We start from the raw sequence: 15,451 nt of genomic DNA, 5'->3' as shown, positions 1-15,451 counted from the left end.
GCTCTCCCGGCTGGAGCCCCGGCCGGAGAGCGGTAAAGCCCCGCTGCCGTGCTCTCCCGGCTGGAGCCCCGGCCGGAGAGCGGCAAAGCCCCGCTGCCGTGCTCTCCCGGCTGGAGCCCCGGCCGGAGTGCAGCGAGCCCCGCCGCCCCGGCTGGAGCTCTAGCTGGGAGAGCGGGGCCGTGCCTCGCTCCCACCGGGGCTTCGCTCAAAGGAGTGGGACCATGGAAGACCCCGGAGCGGGACCGGGGTAAGTAAAAAAAAAATAAAAAAAAAATAAAATAAAAAGGTGCCTTAGGCGCGGGGCCCGATTCCCCGGAATTGGTTGAATCGGCCTGAAGCCAGCCCTGTCTGTGGTTGGGAATGTAGCTCTGCATAGCCATCCACGAGCAAAAGCCAGACACCGGAAGTCAGATTAAATCTTTTGTTGTGGGACCCAGTTAGGTACTCCACACAGAAGGAGGAGACAGTGCTGCCACCCACATACTTTTAGCCCAGTGATTAGAGCAATCTGGGGGAGGACCCTGATTCAATTCCTTCCACTCTGCCAGAAGGGGAGAAAGGATCTGAACAGGAGAGTGCTCTAACCACTGAGCCAGGGAGCATTCTAATGCATGGCTCCCTCAGTCTCTGATGTTGATGTTGTTGCATGGTGGATAACTAATAAAAGAGTTATTGGAGCAGGGAGACTGGATCCCAGGTCTCCCACGTGTGCCCTAACTAGGGTGACCAGGTGTCCGGTTTTCAACTGGAACACTCGCCTAAAAAGGAATCCTGGCAGCCCCAGTCAGCACTGCAGTGCTGCACAGCGGGGTTGGCAGGCTCCCTGCTAGTCTCTGTGACACGTGGCTCCCAGGAAGCAGCTGGCATGTCCCCACTCTGGCTCCTACACATAGGGGTAGCCAGGGGGCTCTGCATGCTGCCCCTGCAACTCCCATTGACCATGGTTCCCAGCCAATGGGAGCTGCGGGGGTGGTGCCTGCAGATGGGACAGCATACAGAGTTGTCTGGCTACGCCTCCACGTAGGAGCCAGAGTGGGGACATGTCACTGCTTCTGGGAGCAGCTTGAGGCAAGCACTGCCCAGAGCCTGACCTCCAACCCCCTGCTCTCATCCCTTTCCTGCCCTCCAAACCCCTTGATCTCAGCTCAGAGCAGGGCTCAGCCCTCCTGCACCCCAAACCCTTCATCCCCACCCCAGAGCCCACATCCCCAGTCAGATGCCTCACTCCCCTGCCCAGCCCTTATCCCCGTCGTGCCCTCCAAACCCCTTAGTCCCAGCCCAGAGCACTCTCCTACACCCTAAACTTCTCATCCCTAGCCCCACCCCAGAATTTGTATCCTCAGCCAGAGACCTCACACCCCCAACCTGCTGAACCCCTCATTTCTGGCCCTACCCTAGAACCTGCACCTCCAGCTCAGAGTACATACATCCACCCACACCCTAACTCCCTGCCTCAGCCCAGATCCCCTCATACTCTGAACACCTCAACTCCACCCCCAGCCTCTTCCTGTGCCCCAAACACCTCATCCCTGGTACCACCCCAGAGCCTGCACCTCCAGCCAGAGCCCTCACCTCCTCTTACATCCTAACCCACTGCTTCAGCCTGTAGCCCCCTCCTGCATTCTGAACTCTTCATTTCTGGCCCCAGCCAGAGCCCTCCCTCCCACAGGGCAGCCCCCTGAGCCAGCCTGGTGAAAATGAACAAGTGAGTGAGGGTGGGGAGAGTAAGCAACAGGGGTGGGGAATGGAGTGAGCAGGAGGCAGGGCTTTGGAGAAGGAGCAGGGTGTGAGACAGAGCAAATGTGTTCAGTTTTGTGTGAGTAGAAAATTGGCAGCCCTAGCCCTAACCACTGGATTACAGAGTCATTCTCACTCACGCTCTCTCACCCTTTGAGGATAAATATAACTGTCATTGGACCAGCAGTAGAGAAAGCAAGAGCATGTAAGAATGAATCTGTAGTCCAGTGATTGAGGCATATTCAAGTATATTTATCAGCTTGTTCTGATTTGTTGGTTTCTTCCATAGCTGGAAGTAGAGATGGCAACTGTTTGCAGCTGAAGCACAGAATCCCAGAAACTGCCTTACAATGAAAGGAAAATGAGGGAGTATCCCTCCCTATGGATGAGACTTGGCAGTTCTGTGGTAAAATAAACAGAAAAGAACTGTCTGAGGCAAAAATCTGTTGTTCCATAGGCTGCTCTGTGTTATTGTTTGCTTATGTGGTAATGGTAGAAAGAAATCAAAGGGCATAAGGAAAGGGTGCAGTTCATGCTCTGGAGGAGTTGCTTCTGCTCTCTAATTAGTTGGCAGCACAGCCAAGATGCTGTGCAGTGTGTGGTGGAGGGGAGGGAAAGTGCTTGTGTTTGTTCACTGTCTTTCTGCTATCCTTGCCCCTGTTATGTTCTTGTAGGCTCCAAGTAAGTCAGATTCCTTCAGGCCTTCACCACACATTGAATGGTGCAGAAAGAAAGTTTGTAAATGGCTAAAGTGTGGGGATGTAATTATTGCTTTTCTATTTCACTGAACTGAGGGATCAAGCTGGAAATTTAATGTGAGAACAACTTTTATTTTTAACATGGTTCAGCTTTAGAAGCTGGATACATTGTTCTGCTGCCCCTTAAGGCATTGTCTGCAAACTAGTATTCCAGCACCAATGCAGCTGCACCAGTGCTAGCAATCACGTAAGCACTAATGTGATCTGGGTGCTGGCATTTTTACTGTTTTATCATGAAAACTCGTTGTGACCAGGGTAGTAAAAACACCCATGCCTTGTCTGCATAGCACTCAGCACTAGTTGAACTGCACATTGCCAGAATAAGGGTATACATTTTTCTGGTGCAGAGCAGACACACTCAATGGAAAGATGTGAAAATTAAGCAGAACTGAGCAAAAGGAGAGGGAGAATAGGGCAAAAAGAAGGGATTAAGAAACCAGGCAATTTTGAAATACCTTGGAAAGATAATGGGGATTGGAAACTACTGCAGGTTGAAAACAGTAATAATGCTTAATGTCTTGGAGTAGTTGTTGGAAATGAATCCAGGGAAACATCAAGGCTTACGGAGGCTGCTGTCTCTTTAAATGGAATGACCTTGTAAGATGCACTGAAACAGGAAGAGTTTGTTAAAAGCAAACAGTGAAGGATCGGAGAAGTGGGACGAGGGAGAGCATTCTATATAGCTACAAAGAGGACAGTGTAGCTTCTCCTTTTGGTACTTTCTTCAGCTTTTACTGTATGACACAGATTTTACTTAGAAGGTTTATCGTGGTGAAGTCCCCTTTCCTAAAGAACAAACCAGCAGAAAAAAAGAGGGGAAACCAAAAAAGGGGGAACTTTCTATCCTAAAGCAGCTGGAGTCTGGTGAGTGGAAAAAAAATCCTATTTTTAACAACATTAAGGAAAAACTAGAGTGGGTTCTCAATGAACAGAAGTTGTCAATAAAAGGTTGACAAGTGTGCAGCAATTACAAACTTAAAAACCCGGATGAGGATATGCATAAGCGATGCAGTTTTTAACCTTAAAACACTATATTTGTTAGCACCAGGTGTTATGCTGATTTTTCTCTCTGACTCCACAGAGTTAATGGCTAATAATTCAATTTTTCATACAAATAATGCAAATTTTCAAATCTCCAAAGAGGCTGTGAGATAATATAATACATTGAGAAACTACTCTCAACCTAGTCTTTTAAAAAAATCATATTTGTTACAGCAGAAAACACTCAGAGCATATGCACTTTCCTCCTGTATCATGTTTCAAGGGATCTTTAAGACAGTGGGGCCAGTCCTATAAGATGTGAATTGCTGCTTGGGAAGCACTAAGCATCCTTAGTTCTGAATGTCACTGGAAGTTGAGAATGTTCAGTACCTTCCAGATGGTGCTCATGACCATGCAGGATTGGGCCCTAGAGCAGATTGAGTGGATGTTAGGTGATTTTGGTGAGGTTTGCTTTGTTAAAATCCTGACCCTCTTGAAGTCCAGGGGAGTTTGCCATTGCTTTCAGTGGAGCCAGGATTTCACCCTATATTTTTAAAAGGAGAGGAAGTTAGGGTTTGCAAGATCAGACCCTTATTTATAAGAGTAAGCCTTACATAATAGGGATACATGAATGAGCAAAGGTTATGTACAGCAATAAGGATGTGCTCCATAGGGCTTACAGCAAGCTTAGAGTTGTATTGTAGTCTTATTAGGAAGAGGATCATCATTTTCTTGTGGCATTGTGAAATGTACAAGCAGAATCCTGTAGTCAGGGAGCTGTGCTAGTGACATCAAAGGATGGTTTTGCACAAGTAAGGGTTTGATTCCAACTGGATTGCTGTGTTCTGCAGTGTGTGTGTGTATACAGAATGTATTCTTGTCACATGGGACCGTATATTCTTACATAATAGATCTGATGGAAAAATTAAAAAAACGAAATATAATGTAACATGGGGCAGGGGAAAGCAGAAATGGCACATTTAACGGAAGTTGTGTTGCGTTTAGCAGAATGGTGCTTCTGTTAGGCTGGCAGCAAACACAGGCTCAGATTCTGCAGTAGGATCTTTGTGGTCAGATCCTTGCAATTACATGAAGTCCCACTCAATTTAATGGAGCTGTGCTTGGGTTCAAGGGTCCCCCACCACATCTGTTTAAAGGAGTAGGACTGTAGGTGTGTGGTCTACTTAGGGTAGATTTTAAATTAGTCCATAATCCAACAATATATAATATTTAGCTATATCACATGGTGGGAATATGGAAAATGGAAGAATTTAAAAACTCAATGCAAAAGTCTGTTAGTGGTTCATACAATGTATCGATACGTTAATTGAACCAATGGTCATAATGGATCAAGTTCTTCTCCTTTTATAGCAGTGTAAATACAGAAGTATTCCACTGAATTAGGCCTGTAATAAGATCTTTGAGAGCTTATTCTTGTTTAACTTCAAGAAAATCAGAGCTTTCATGGAGCAACAAGAGAGAGAAAGATTTAAAATATTATTGTAAAACAATTTGGCAGCAGAACATAGGTATAGAAGCTGTACCTGTAACTTAATTTGCTTTTTGAAAGAACAGGAGTACTTGTGGCACCTTAGAGACTAACAAATTGTTGGTTTCTAAAGTGCCACAAGTACACCTGTTCTTTTTTCTGTTACAGACTAACATGGCTGCTACTCTGAAACCTTTTTGAAAGACTTATTTCTACTGTAAAAAAACAAACAAAAACCCCCCTACAACTTTGTCTAACATGTTTAAACAAATTTATTTTTAATATAGTATCTTTTCAAATGAGCTAAGTGAATATTCTATAGAAACTGACCATCTACTGGTAGTCTTTCAAAAAGACTTTTAAAAAAAGAATGTTCTGTTGTATTGAGAACAAGAATAAAAAAGATATGACTTCAGAATACCTATCCTAATAAAGCATTGGAAACACTCTAAACTGGAAAGTGTTTAAATGGGCAAAACTCTGTCCTGAGGTCTATCTGTGACTTTTTTTAGCCCCTGAGTCTACAGTGCATTATGTATTTTAATCAATTCCTAATCAGTATGGCACACAAGCACATGGTAACTAAGTGCATGTGCAATCAAACCAATGGGACTACTCGTGTTTAAAGTGAGGCAGGTGCTTAAGCACCTTACTGAATCTGGACCTAAAATCATTGTGGATACATGGGTGTACCTAATTGCATGATTTGGTCTGATATAATTGCAAGATCACAAATGTTCTTATCTCTATTGCTAGTAACATCACTGGTTAGTCAGATGAATTTTATTTAAAGGTAAAAGTTACCACTTCATTTTATTTGCCCTTTCTGGTGCTCTTAACTTGGAATTGGACTATTTAGTTTCACTTTCATTTGTCTTTTTCCAATCCTGATGCGGTTAGGACAATGCTGAAATGTTTGGGTTCCAAAAGAGGATGTTTAAAGAAACATTCTTAGTTTAAAAGACTAGCTGTAAATAAATCTCTTACTAATACATTAGAATATTAGAAATGGAAAAATGTTAAAAATCCAATATACCCATCACTAACTTGCTTTTTATATTTCTCTCAACTTGGACAGAGAGAATTAAGTCAGTTTCACTACTGGATTCTTAAGATTGAGGTTTCAAAGACTACAAGGAAGTGTTTATTTTTTGTTTGTAAAAACAGCTGTTTTAAGAGTGATATTTAAAATGTTAGAACATTTCAATTGGTGTTAGGTTTTATTAAAAATCCCCCTGTGACAAGGTGACCTCATCTGAAGTATCCTCGAGCATCAGGCTGCAGCAGAACAGGCACCCCTGCTTCAGCATTCCTCCTTCAGAGTCCCTAGTAACACCACACAAGTTTCTCTGATTCACTAATCCCCTCCAGGGGCAGGCAGGGGACAATTTACTAAAATCTAAATGAAATAATCCATAGCAAAAGCCCCAACCAGTCCATTTCTCACACCCAGTGATATAGTTAGTAAAATCCTATAGGCTCTAGTAGTCCATCCCCATAACACATACCACACAGAGGCTCTTCTTCAGTCATCTCCTGTCCTTTTACCACAACAGTCACTCCAGGCCTTCTAGTTAAACTCTACTATTCTTTGGAGGAATCCCCACAGCCTCTCTGCTGGGAGTTCATCCTCACTAAGGTAGCATCCCTCACTTCCCCTAACCTTCTCATTGGTCATCTGGGCCCAGCTGCCCAGGCATGGAGACACCAGTAAGACCCTCTGCTGTTCCCTGGCCTTTCACCTTCTGGCTTAGAAGTCACAAGCAAGTCCCTCTGGCCTTCAACTCTCTCCAGTCCTGGGTCTTTGGCTTGGGAATTCACCCCTCTTGTTACTAACCTACCTTCAGGAGCTACCTAAAGCAACTCTCATCTGTCCTGACAGATCTTTCAAGGACCTCCTATTTATAGGACCTAGGTGCCCTCTCTTAAGCTTCACTTAGGAGGCAGCTGGAGAATCACTGGCACACTGGCTTCTTCCTTCTTTAGGGCTGGTACCACTCTGTGACACCTCGATTTTACAAAATTTTAATTTTGGGCCAAGTTTAAATAGGAGTTTAAAAAAAAATCACACCCTGTTTTCACTGAAATAAAAAAGTTAACACCTTTCCAGTCAGACTTTAAACAACAAAAACAAAGTTTAAACAAAACCTAATTTTTTGGGATGTGATTGAATTTAATTTTTTCAACAAGGTACTGCTACTGTATGGGAGGGGTGGATTAAATGTTTTAGGTAATTTAAAATTATCAAATTGTGTTGTAGTGTACATAGCATAGGTGAGAGTACTTGATTATAAGTCTGTCTTAATTTACAGTAAATGTTTATGTACATACTTCACCAAAATGATTATAACTGGTACTGTATGTGTTCCTTTTTCTTTTGTAGATAGAACAATGAGAGATCCCCTTCCCAGCTGGGCCTGCTTGTTTTACAGCCTGTTCACCTTCTCCTTGCTTTGTGTAACAGCTGAGAACCAATGTAAGATCAGAAATCAAGTGGCTGACTGCAGTCATCTAAAGCTGAAACAAATTCCTTCAGATCTCCCAATTAATATAACAGCACTGGACATTTCTCATAACCAGCTAAATAAGCTACCACCTGCAAATTTAACTAAGTACAGCCAGCTTATTTACTTGGATGCAGGATCCAACAGCCTCTCTAAACTTCAGCCAGAACTGTGCCAAACTTTGCCCCAATTGAAAGTTTTGAAGCTGCAACATAATCAGTTGCATGAGCTCACTGACAATGTTTTTGCTTCCTGTTCCAGCCTGACTGAGCTCAATTTAGGGTACAACATAATAGAGGTCAAAAGCAATCCTTTCAAAAACCTGAAGGTAAGATATATAGAAATATTTCTTCTCTTCCGTTTTAAAAAATGAAAAGCAATTACTGAATTAGAATCCAGTGCATCTCCAGAGCAGGTCATGGTCCTCATCTGGGAAGGTCCAATACACTTAAAATCCAATTTTTCATTTTTATAATTTTGTCAGCTAATACTGATGTTTATTTTTAAGCGTTTTATTATTTTTATCAGTTTGAATGTTCACAGCTATGGGAAATTATGGGTGAGGCCAGACAATTATTTAATGGCAGTAGATGTTGAGATTCAAAAAGTTTAAACTTTATAACTGTTAAAACACAAGTTGTTAACATCATATGTCAAAATATACAAAGTAAATTACCTTAAATCAAACTCGAGCAGCATTTTTCTTTCTTTGTGTATCTGTACATTTTTATTATAATTGATGGAAATATTTCCATCAATTGGTTTGTGTGTGTACAGTGAAATTGATGTTTATTGACATTTACCTATAAATAGCTATGCCTTCTAAGCCTAAATATACTCTTCTTCATTCTCTGGAGAAGAAGCAACCTACAGTTACTATTAACTTCTTTAGCCCTTTTATTTTCCCAAAGAATGTTCCAGACAAGGCCCACTGGATTAGAGCAGAATGGGGTCTCTGCCACCTCTGTGGGGTCCTTCCCTCTATCCCCTTCTTCCTCTTCTGAGGCCTCTCTGTATACAGGGTCCATGGTCTGTGATAGGAGAAGAGTGGCAAGTGGGCAGGTCTGGAGAGGTGGGTGACGTGGACGCAGAGTTTGAGGTTCCATATCATTCCCCCTCAGCCCCGTGGAAATAAGAGAAGATAATATAACCTGAGGAAAATGAAAAATCAGATAGGAAAAACAGCAAAATGTAGAATGACTTAAAATCTCCTAAATTTACTGCAAGTTTTTCTCCTTTTTGGCCAACTCTAGACGGTAGTATGTTTTGTGTGTCAACTTTTCATATTCCAAGCACACACATTTGTGACTTTCTTTACCAAGCTGAGAGGTTACATTCTTTCCTTTTTCAGGCCTCTATGAGCTTTTGAGGCCTATATGAATTTGTAGCTGCTAGCCAACATGGTCATCTGCTTAGAATTTGTCAGCATTCTTCAGTCTTGGGTGGTTGTCAAAGTAGCCATAGTTTATTTATCAGTAAACTGATCTTCAGCAGCTCAAGTGAGTGTTGTGGTTACCCTGACCAGCTAAGCTCTCTTCTAGCAGTTGGAGAATCACCAGAACACAAAATTGCTGTGGCTGTGCTCCTGGCATTCCCCCTGTGCTACTTGGTGATTACCCCAGAGTGTGGGGATATATGATTATTTAGATAAGCAGTCTAGCCCAGGGGTTGGCAACCTTTCAGAAGTGGTGTGCCGAGTCTTCGCTTATTCACTTTAACTTAAGGTTTCGCATGCCGGTAATACATTTTAACGTTTTTTAGAAGCTCTTTCTACAGGTCTATATTATATAACTAAACTATTGTTGTTTGTAAAGTAAACAAGGTTTTCAAAATGTTTAAGAAGCTTAATTTAAAATTGAATTAAAATGCTGATCTTATGCCGCCGGTCCACTCAGCCTGCTGCCAGTCTGGGGTTCGTTCACCTAGTTCGGCAGCGGGCTGAGCAGGGCCTGAGGGACCTCAGCTGGCATGGGGCCGGCAGCCAGGACCCCAGTCTGGCAGCGGGCTGAGCGGGGCCAACAGCTGGGACCCCAGACCAGGGATGCAGGTGGGAATGTGTGTGTGTGTGGGGGGGGGTGCAAGAGCTCCCTTTGGGTGTTCAGGGTGGGGGTGGGAATGTGTGTGGGGGGGTGCAGGGGTCAGGGTAGAGGGCTGGAGGTGTGCGAGGGGGTGCATGGCTCAGGGCAGAGGGCTGGGTGTGTGTGGAAGGTGTCAGGGCAGAGGGCTGGGGTGCTCAGGGCAGTGGGCTGGAGGGGATATGCCCCGATTCCACCTCTTTCCCCAGAGTCCTTCCCCACCTCTTTGCCTCCTCTGCAGAGCAGCGAGCACGCTGTGGCTCTGCTTCCCCTCCCCTTCCTGCTTGCAAGGGCGATCAGCTGATCGGCGGCAGGGAGTGGGAGGGGCAGGGGCAGGAAAGCATCACACTGGAGGAAGAAGCAGGGGAGAGGGGAGCTTGGCTGCTGGCAAGGCCAAGCTTCTGCCTCCTGCCCCTGCAGGAGAGAGTAGTGGGTGGAGGGGCTGAGTAGGGCCAAGACCCTGGCAGGCAGCAAGTAGTAGCGTGCCATTAAAAATTGGCTCGCGTGCCGTCTTTGACATGTGTGCTGCAGGTTGCCAACCCCTGGTCTAGCCTTAGCTAATACTGTGAGGCTAGTAAAATAGAATTATAATTCTCATTTTTTGTTTGAGGAAATAGAGCTCAAAGATATTAACAAGCTTGCCCAAAGTTACAAGTTATTAGAATTCAAGTCTAACTGTGAAGACCAATGTTTAATGTACTAACGTACAGTGCTTCCCAGTTTACTTTATCTCTCTGTTTGACCACTTATAAAAATAGGACTGTGGTAATACTTCATTTGTAGTCTCAAAGGACATAGCAAAAGGGGGTAATAATTATTAGCTACATTTTACATGTGGGCTAAGTGACACAATAAGGAGAGTTTTGCGAGGGAGTCCTCCAGGTGAAGGATGAGTGATTATGGTTGGGGTAGGTTTGTTTTCTGTAGCGTGTGTGTTTGTGCTTCTGGTGTACTTGCTGCTTGACTGAACTATATCATGTGTCTGTCTGTTTGGGGGACTGTGTGCTGACCGTGTGTGTGTGATGAGCCTAGCGGTCTGCTAGGCAAAGCTGAGAGCTTCTTAACGAGGCTTTGATTCCTAAGCACTTTAGCACCCATCAACCCTTAACTATGGGGCGGGGCTACTCAGGAAGACCAGGACTTTAAAAAGCCTGCTCCCAAGCATCCAGAGGAGCTAGTGACCAGGAGCAGCTAACGGAGTTTCACGAGGGAGTTTTTAGAGGAGGAAGTGTGAACTGGGGGGCTAGATACACTTAACATTTTTTAAACTTAAAGCCAAGAACCCCCTGATAATAACAAAACAACAACAAAGGAACTAGCTGCAGGAGTAAAAAGATAATAGCGGCACAAGTCCAGCAACAGACTGGGGGCTGTCCAGTTTATTGTATCCAATGCAGCATGTATGATTACCTGCCCTGTGGGCACGTGGTGTAAGTGTGCATTTGGTGCAAGGAGACCATATATAAGCTTTGGAGACCAGAGTGACTGGACTGGAGGAGATAAGGGAGACAGAGAGGTATAGAGACAAGACTTTCTGGGACACAGTAGAACGATCCCCCCCACCCCACCCCCGTCTGACAGCCTCTGTGCTGTGGAGAAGGATGAAAGTCTCAGGGAAGGAGAATATCCAACAGGAGCAGAGGGTAATGATCCCATAGTTGGGACCCTCGTTTCAGATGATTTTGTGGTAGTCTCGCACACTGAAGATACCTCTCCATGGCAGGGAACTCCAGTTAATAGGAAGAGACAAGTAATAGTTTTGGGGGGATTCAATCATTAGAAACGTAGATAACTGGGTTTGAGATGACCGGGAGAACTGCATGGTGACTTGCCTGCCTGGTGTGAAGGTTGCGGATCTCTCGAGGCATGTAGATAGACTTATGTGTAGTACTGGGGAGGAGCTGGTGGTCATGGTACATGTAGTACCAACAACATAGAGAAGGAAAGGAGAGAGGCTCTGGAGGCCAAATTTAGGCTGCTATGTAAGAGATAGAAGTCCAGAACCTTGATGGTAGCATTCCCTGAAATGCTTCCAGTTCCGTGCACGGGGCCACTTAGACAGGCAGAACTGCAGGGTTTCAAGTCGTGGATGAGACAATGGTGTTGGTAAGAAGGAGGGGTTTAGATTTATTAGGAACTGAGGAAACTTTTGGGAAAGGGGGATCCTATACAGGAAGGATGGGCTCCACCTAAACCAAAATGGAACCAGATTGCTGGCATGTAAAATTACAAAGATTGTAGGGCAGATTTTAAAATAAGGGCTAGGGGAAAAGCTGACAGGTGCAGAGGAGCACATGGTTCGGACTGCGATATACTTAAGGGAGGATCTACTAATGGAGATTCTCTATATCCTGGTAAGGAGGAGAGGATGAGAGATGATAAAATACAGGTAGGATTTGATGAGAAACAGTCAAATGAAAAAAAGTCCCATTCAATTACATCATGTAATGGCAGACAGTTAAATGACAAGTTTTTAAAGTGCTTGTATACAAATGTTAGAAGTCTAAATAATAAGGTGGGTGAACTAGAGTGTCTCATATTAAATGAGGATCTTGATATAATAGGCATCACAGAAACTTGGTGGAATTAAGATGATCAATGGGACACAGTAATACCTGGCCACAAAATATATCGGAAGGACAGAACAGGTTGTGCTGGTGGGGGAAGGGCACTATATGTGAAAGGAAGTGTGAATCAAATGAAGTAAAAATCTTAAATGAATCAAACTGTACCATAGAATCTCTATGGATAGGTAGTCCATGCTCTAGTAATAAGAATATAGCAGTAGGAATATATTACCGACCACCTGACCGGGATGGTGATAGTGACTGTGAAATAATCAGGGAGATTAGAGAGGCTATTAAAATTTTAAAAACTCAGTAATAATAATGAAGGATTTCAGTTATCCCCATATTGACTGGCTACATGTCACCTCAGGACACAATGCGGAGATAAAGTTTCTTGAAACGTTAAATGACTGATTCTTGGAGCAGCTAGTCCTGGAACCCACAAGACGAGAGGCAATTCTTGATTTAGTCCTAAGTGGAGCACGGGATCCGGTCCAAGAGGTGAATACAGCTGGACCACTTGGTAATCGTGACCATAATATAATTAAATTTAACATCCTTATGGTGGGCAAAACAACACAGAAGCCCAAAACGGTAGCATTTAATTTCAGAAAGGGGGACAACACAAAAATGAGGATATTGGTTAAACAGAAATTAAAAGGTACAGTGCCAAAAGTGAAACCCCTGCAAGCTGCATGGAAACTTTTAAAGATACCATAATAGAGGCTCAACTTAAATGTATACCTCAAATTAAAAAAACATAGTAAGTGTAAGTAACCAAAAAAGTGCCACCGTGGCTAAACAACAAAGTAAAAGAAGCGGTGAGGCAAAAAGGCATCTTTAAAAGGGGGAAGCTAAATCCTAATGAGGAAAATAGAAAGGAGCATAAACTGACAAATGAAATGTAAAAATATAATTAGGAATGCCAAAAAAGAATTTGAAGAACAGGTAGCTAAAGATTCAAAAAAAAATTTTGCTATTACTTTAAGTACATCAGAAGCAGGAAGCCTACTAAACAACTAGTGGGGCCACTGAACGATCAAGATGCTAAAGGAGCACTCAAGGATGTTAAGGCCATTGTGCAAAAAAACTAAATTAATTCTTTACATCTGTCTTCATGGCTGAGGATGTGAGAGAGATTCTCAAACCTGAACCATTCTTTTTAGGTGACAAATCTGAGGAACTGTCCCAGATTGAGGTGTCATTAGAGGAGGTTTTGGAACAAATTGATAAAGTAAACAGTAATAAGTCACCAGGACCAGATGGTATTCACCCAAGAGTTCTGAAGGAACTCAAATGTGAAAGTGCAGAACTACTAACTGTAGTCTGTAACTTATCATTTAAATCCACTTCTGTAACAAATGACTGGAGGATAGCTGATGTGATGCTAATTTTTAAAAGGGCTCCAGAGGTGATCCCAACAATCACAGGCCTGTGAGCCTGACTTCAATACTGGGCAAACTAGTTGAAACTATAGTAAAGAGCAAAACTGTCAGACACATAGATGAACAAAATTTGTTGGGGAAGAGTCAACATGTAAACGGAAATCATGCCTCACCAATCTACTAGAATTCTTGAGGGGGTCCAGTGGATATAGTGTACTTAAATTTTCAGAAAGCCTTTGACAAAGTCCCTCACCAAAGGCTCTTAAGCAAAGTAAGCTGTCAAGAAAGAGATCTTGGAGTCATTGTGGATTGTTCTCTGAAAACATCCACTCAATGTGCAGCAGCAGTCAAACAAGTGAACAGAATGTTGGGAATCATTAAGAAACAGATTGATAATATGATATTTTATTTCTTATTGCCTCTATATAAATCCGTGGTATGCCCACATCTTGAATACTGCATGCAGATGTGGTTGCCCCATCTCAAAAAAGATATATTGGAATTGGAAAAGGTTCAGAAAAGGGCAACAAAAATGATTAGGGGTATGGAACAGCTGCCATATGAGAAGAGATTAATAAGACTGGGACTTTTCAGCTTGGAAAACAGATGACTAAGAGGGGATATGATAGAAGTCTATAAAATCATGACTGGTATGGAGTAAGTAAATAAGTGTTATTTACTCCTTCTCGTAACACAGGAGCTAGGGATCACCAAATGAAATTAATAGCAGGTTTAGAACAAACCAAGAGAAGTACTTCTTCATACAATGCACAATCAGCTTGTGGAACTTCTTGCCAGAGGACGTTGTGAAGGCCAAGACTATACTAGGGTTAAAAAAAGAATTAGATAAGTTCATGGAGGATAGGTCCATCAATCGTTAGTAGCCAGGATGGTGTCCCTAGCCTCTGTTTGCCAGAAGCTGGGAATGGGCGACAGGGGATGGATCACTTGATTATTACCTGTTCTGTTCATTCCCTTTGGGACACCTGGCATTGGCCACTGTCAGAAGGCAGAATACTGGGCTGGATGGATCTTTGGTCTGACCCAGTATGGCTGTTCTTATAGAATCCTAGAATATCAGGGTTGGAAGGGACCTCAGGAGGTCATCTAATCCAACCCCTTGCTCAAAGCAGGACCTAATCCCCAACTAAAATCAAATTGTTTTTATAAACTATGGCCTACTGTGTAGAAGACAAAAGACTTTATTCTCCATTTCATTTGATTAGCGCAGGGAAGCAGGGCTGGTCTTACTGTGAGGCAAATTGAGGTGGCCGCCTCAGGTGCCAGACTTGGGGGAAGTGCCACTAGGACCCAGCGTGGAGAAAATTATGTCTGCTGCTAGTGCATATGCATTCTCTGTGCTGTGCTGGAGGAAGGAGGGCATAATAGGCAGGCAGAAGAAAAGGTGAGAGGGGAATAACAGAAAGCAGCAGGAGCTGCAGGGAGAAAGAGGAGGAGGAGCCCCTTATGTACCTCTCTAGCAACCCCAGGAGCCTGGGCTGATTAACACCAGCTTCTCAGGGAGCTTCCTGTTTCCTGCTGCTTCCCTGAACCCACTTGAGGAGAACAAGCAGTCAACTGAAGTAATAAGAGCCAGTTTGGCCCTTAAGACGCTGATATCTTCCCTCACTCAGGCCCTGCTATCAGCCTGCTTATTTGTCCCCTTCAATTGAGTGTTGAGAGCCACTATAGCTGGCACAGAACAGCAGTCATGAGTGAAAGAAGAAAACACCTCTCTGGGGCAGCATTCAGAAAAAGAAAGCAAGCAAAGGAAGCTTTTCTATCTAAGCAGGAATGAGCTCTCCTGAGATATAGAGACACAAATGTTCACAGTGAGCCTCCCGGCCCCAGTGAGGATGTGAATGGTGAGGAGATGCCTGATCTTCCAGTCAGTGTGCAGGTGACCTGGCAGCTACTGCAGCGTCCATATCTCCATCTCAAATGGATGTAACCAT

General features: G+C 43.6%; 1 protein-coding gene across 3 annotated transcripts in view; it reads left to right on the top strand.

The window, feature by feature from the left end:
- The first annotated feature begins 233 nt into the window (after positions 1-233).
- TLR3 (toll like receptor 3) overlaps positions 234-15,451 on the top strand; it is a 35,859-nt gene continuing 20,641 nt past the window's right edge. The window contains exons 1-2 of one of the 3 annotated variants that reach the window (XM_030564522.1): positions 234-247; positions 7,349-7,797. In XM_030564522.1, the coding sequence (XP_030420382.1) occupies positions 7,357-7,797 (441 nt within the window). In that variant the 5' untranslated portion in view covers positions 234-247; positions 7,349-7,356. Of the gene's footprint in view, positions 248-3,133; positions 3,360-7,348; positions 7,798-15,451 lie in introns of those variants that run through there. The other 2 variants (XM_030564520.1, XM_030564521.1) reach the window with 2 other exon arrangements.

This window comes from Gopherus evgoodei, chromosome 5, assembly GCF_007399415.2.
Source record: "Gopherus evgoodei ecotype Sinaloan lineage chromosome 5, rGopEvg1_v1.p, whole genome shotgun sequence".
In the NCBI taxonomy this organism is placed as follows: domain Eukaryota; kingdom Metazoa; phylum Chordata; order Testudines; family Testudinidae; genus Gopherus; species Gopherus evgoodei.
The sequence above is the reverse complement of the archived record's forward strand: the minus strand, read 5'-3'. Positions and strand labels throughout refer to the sequence as shown.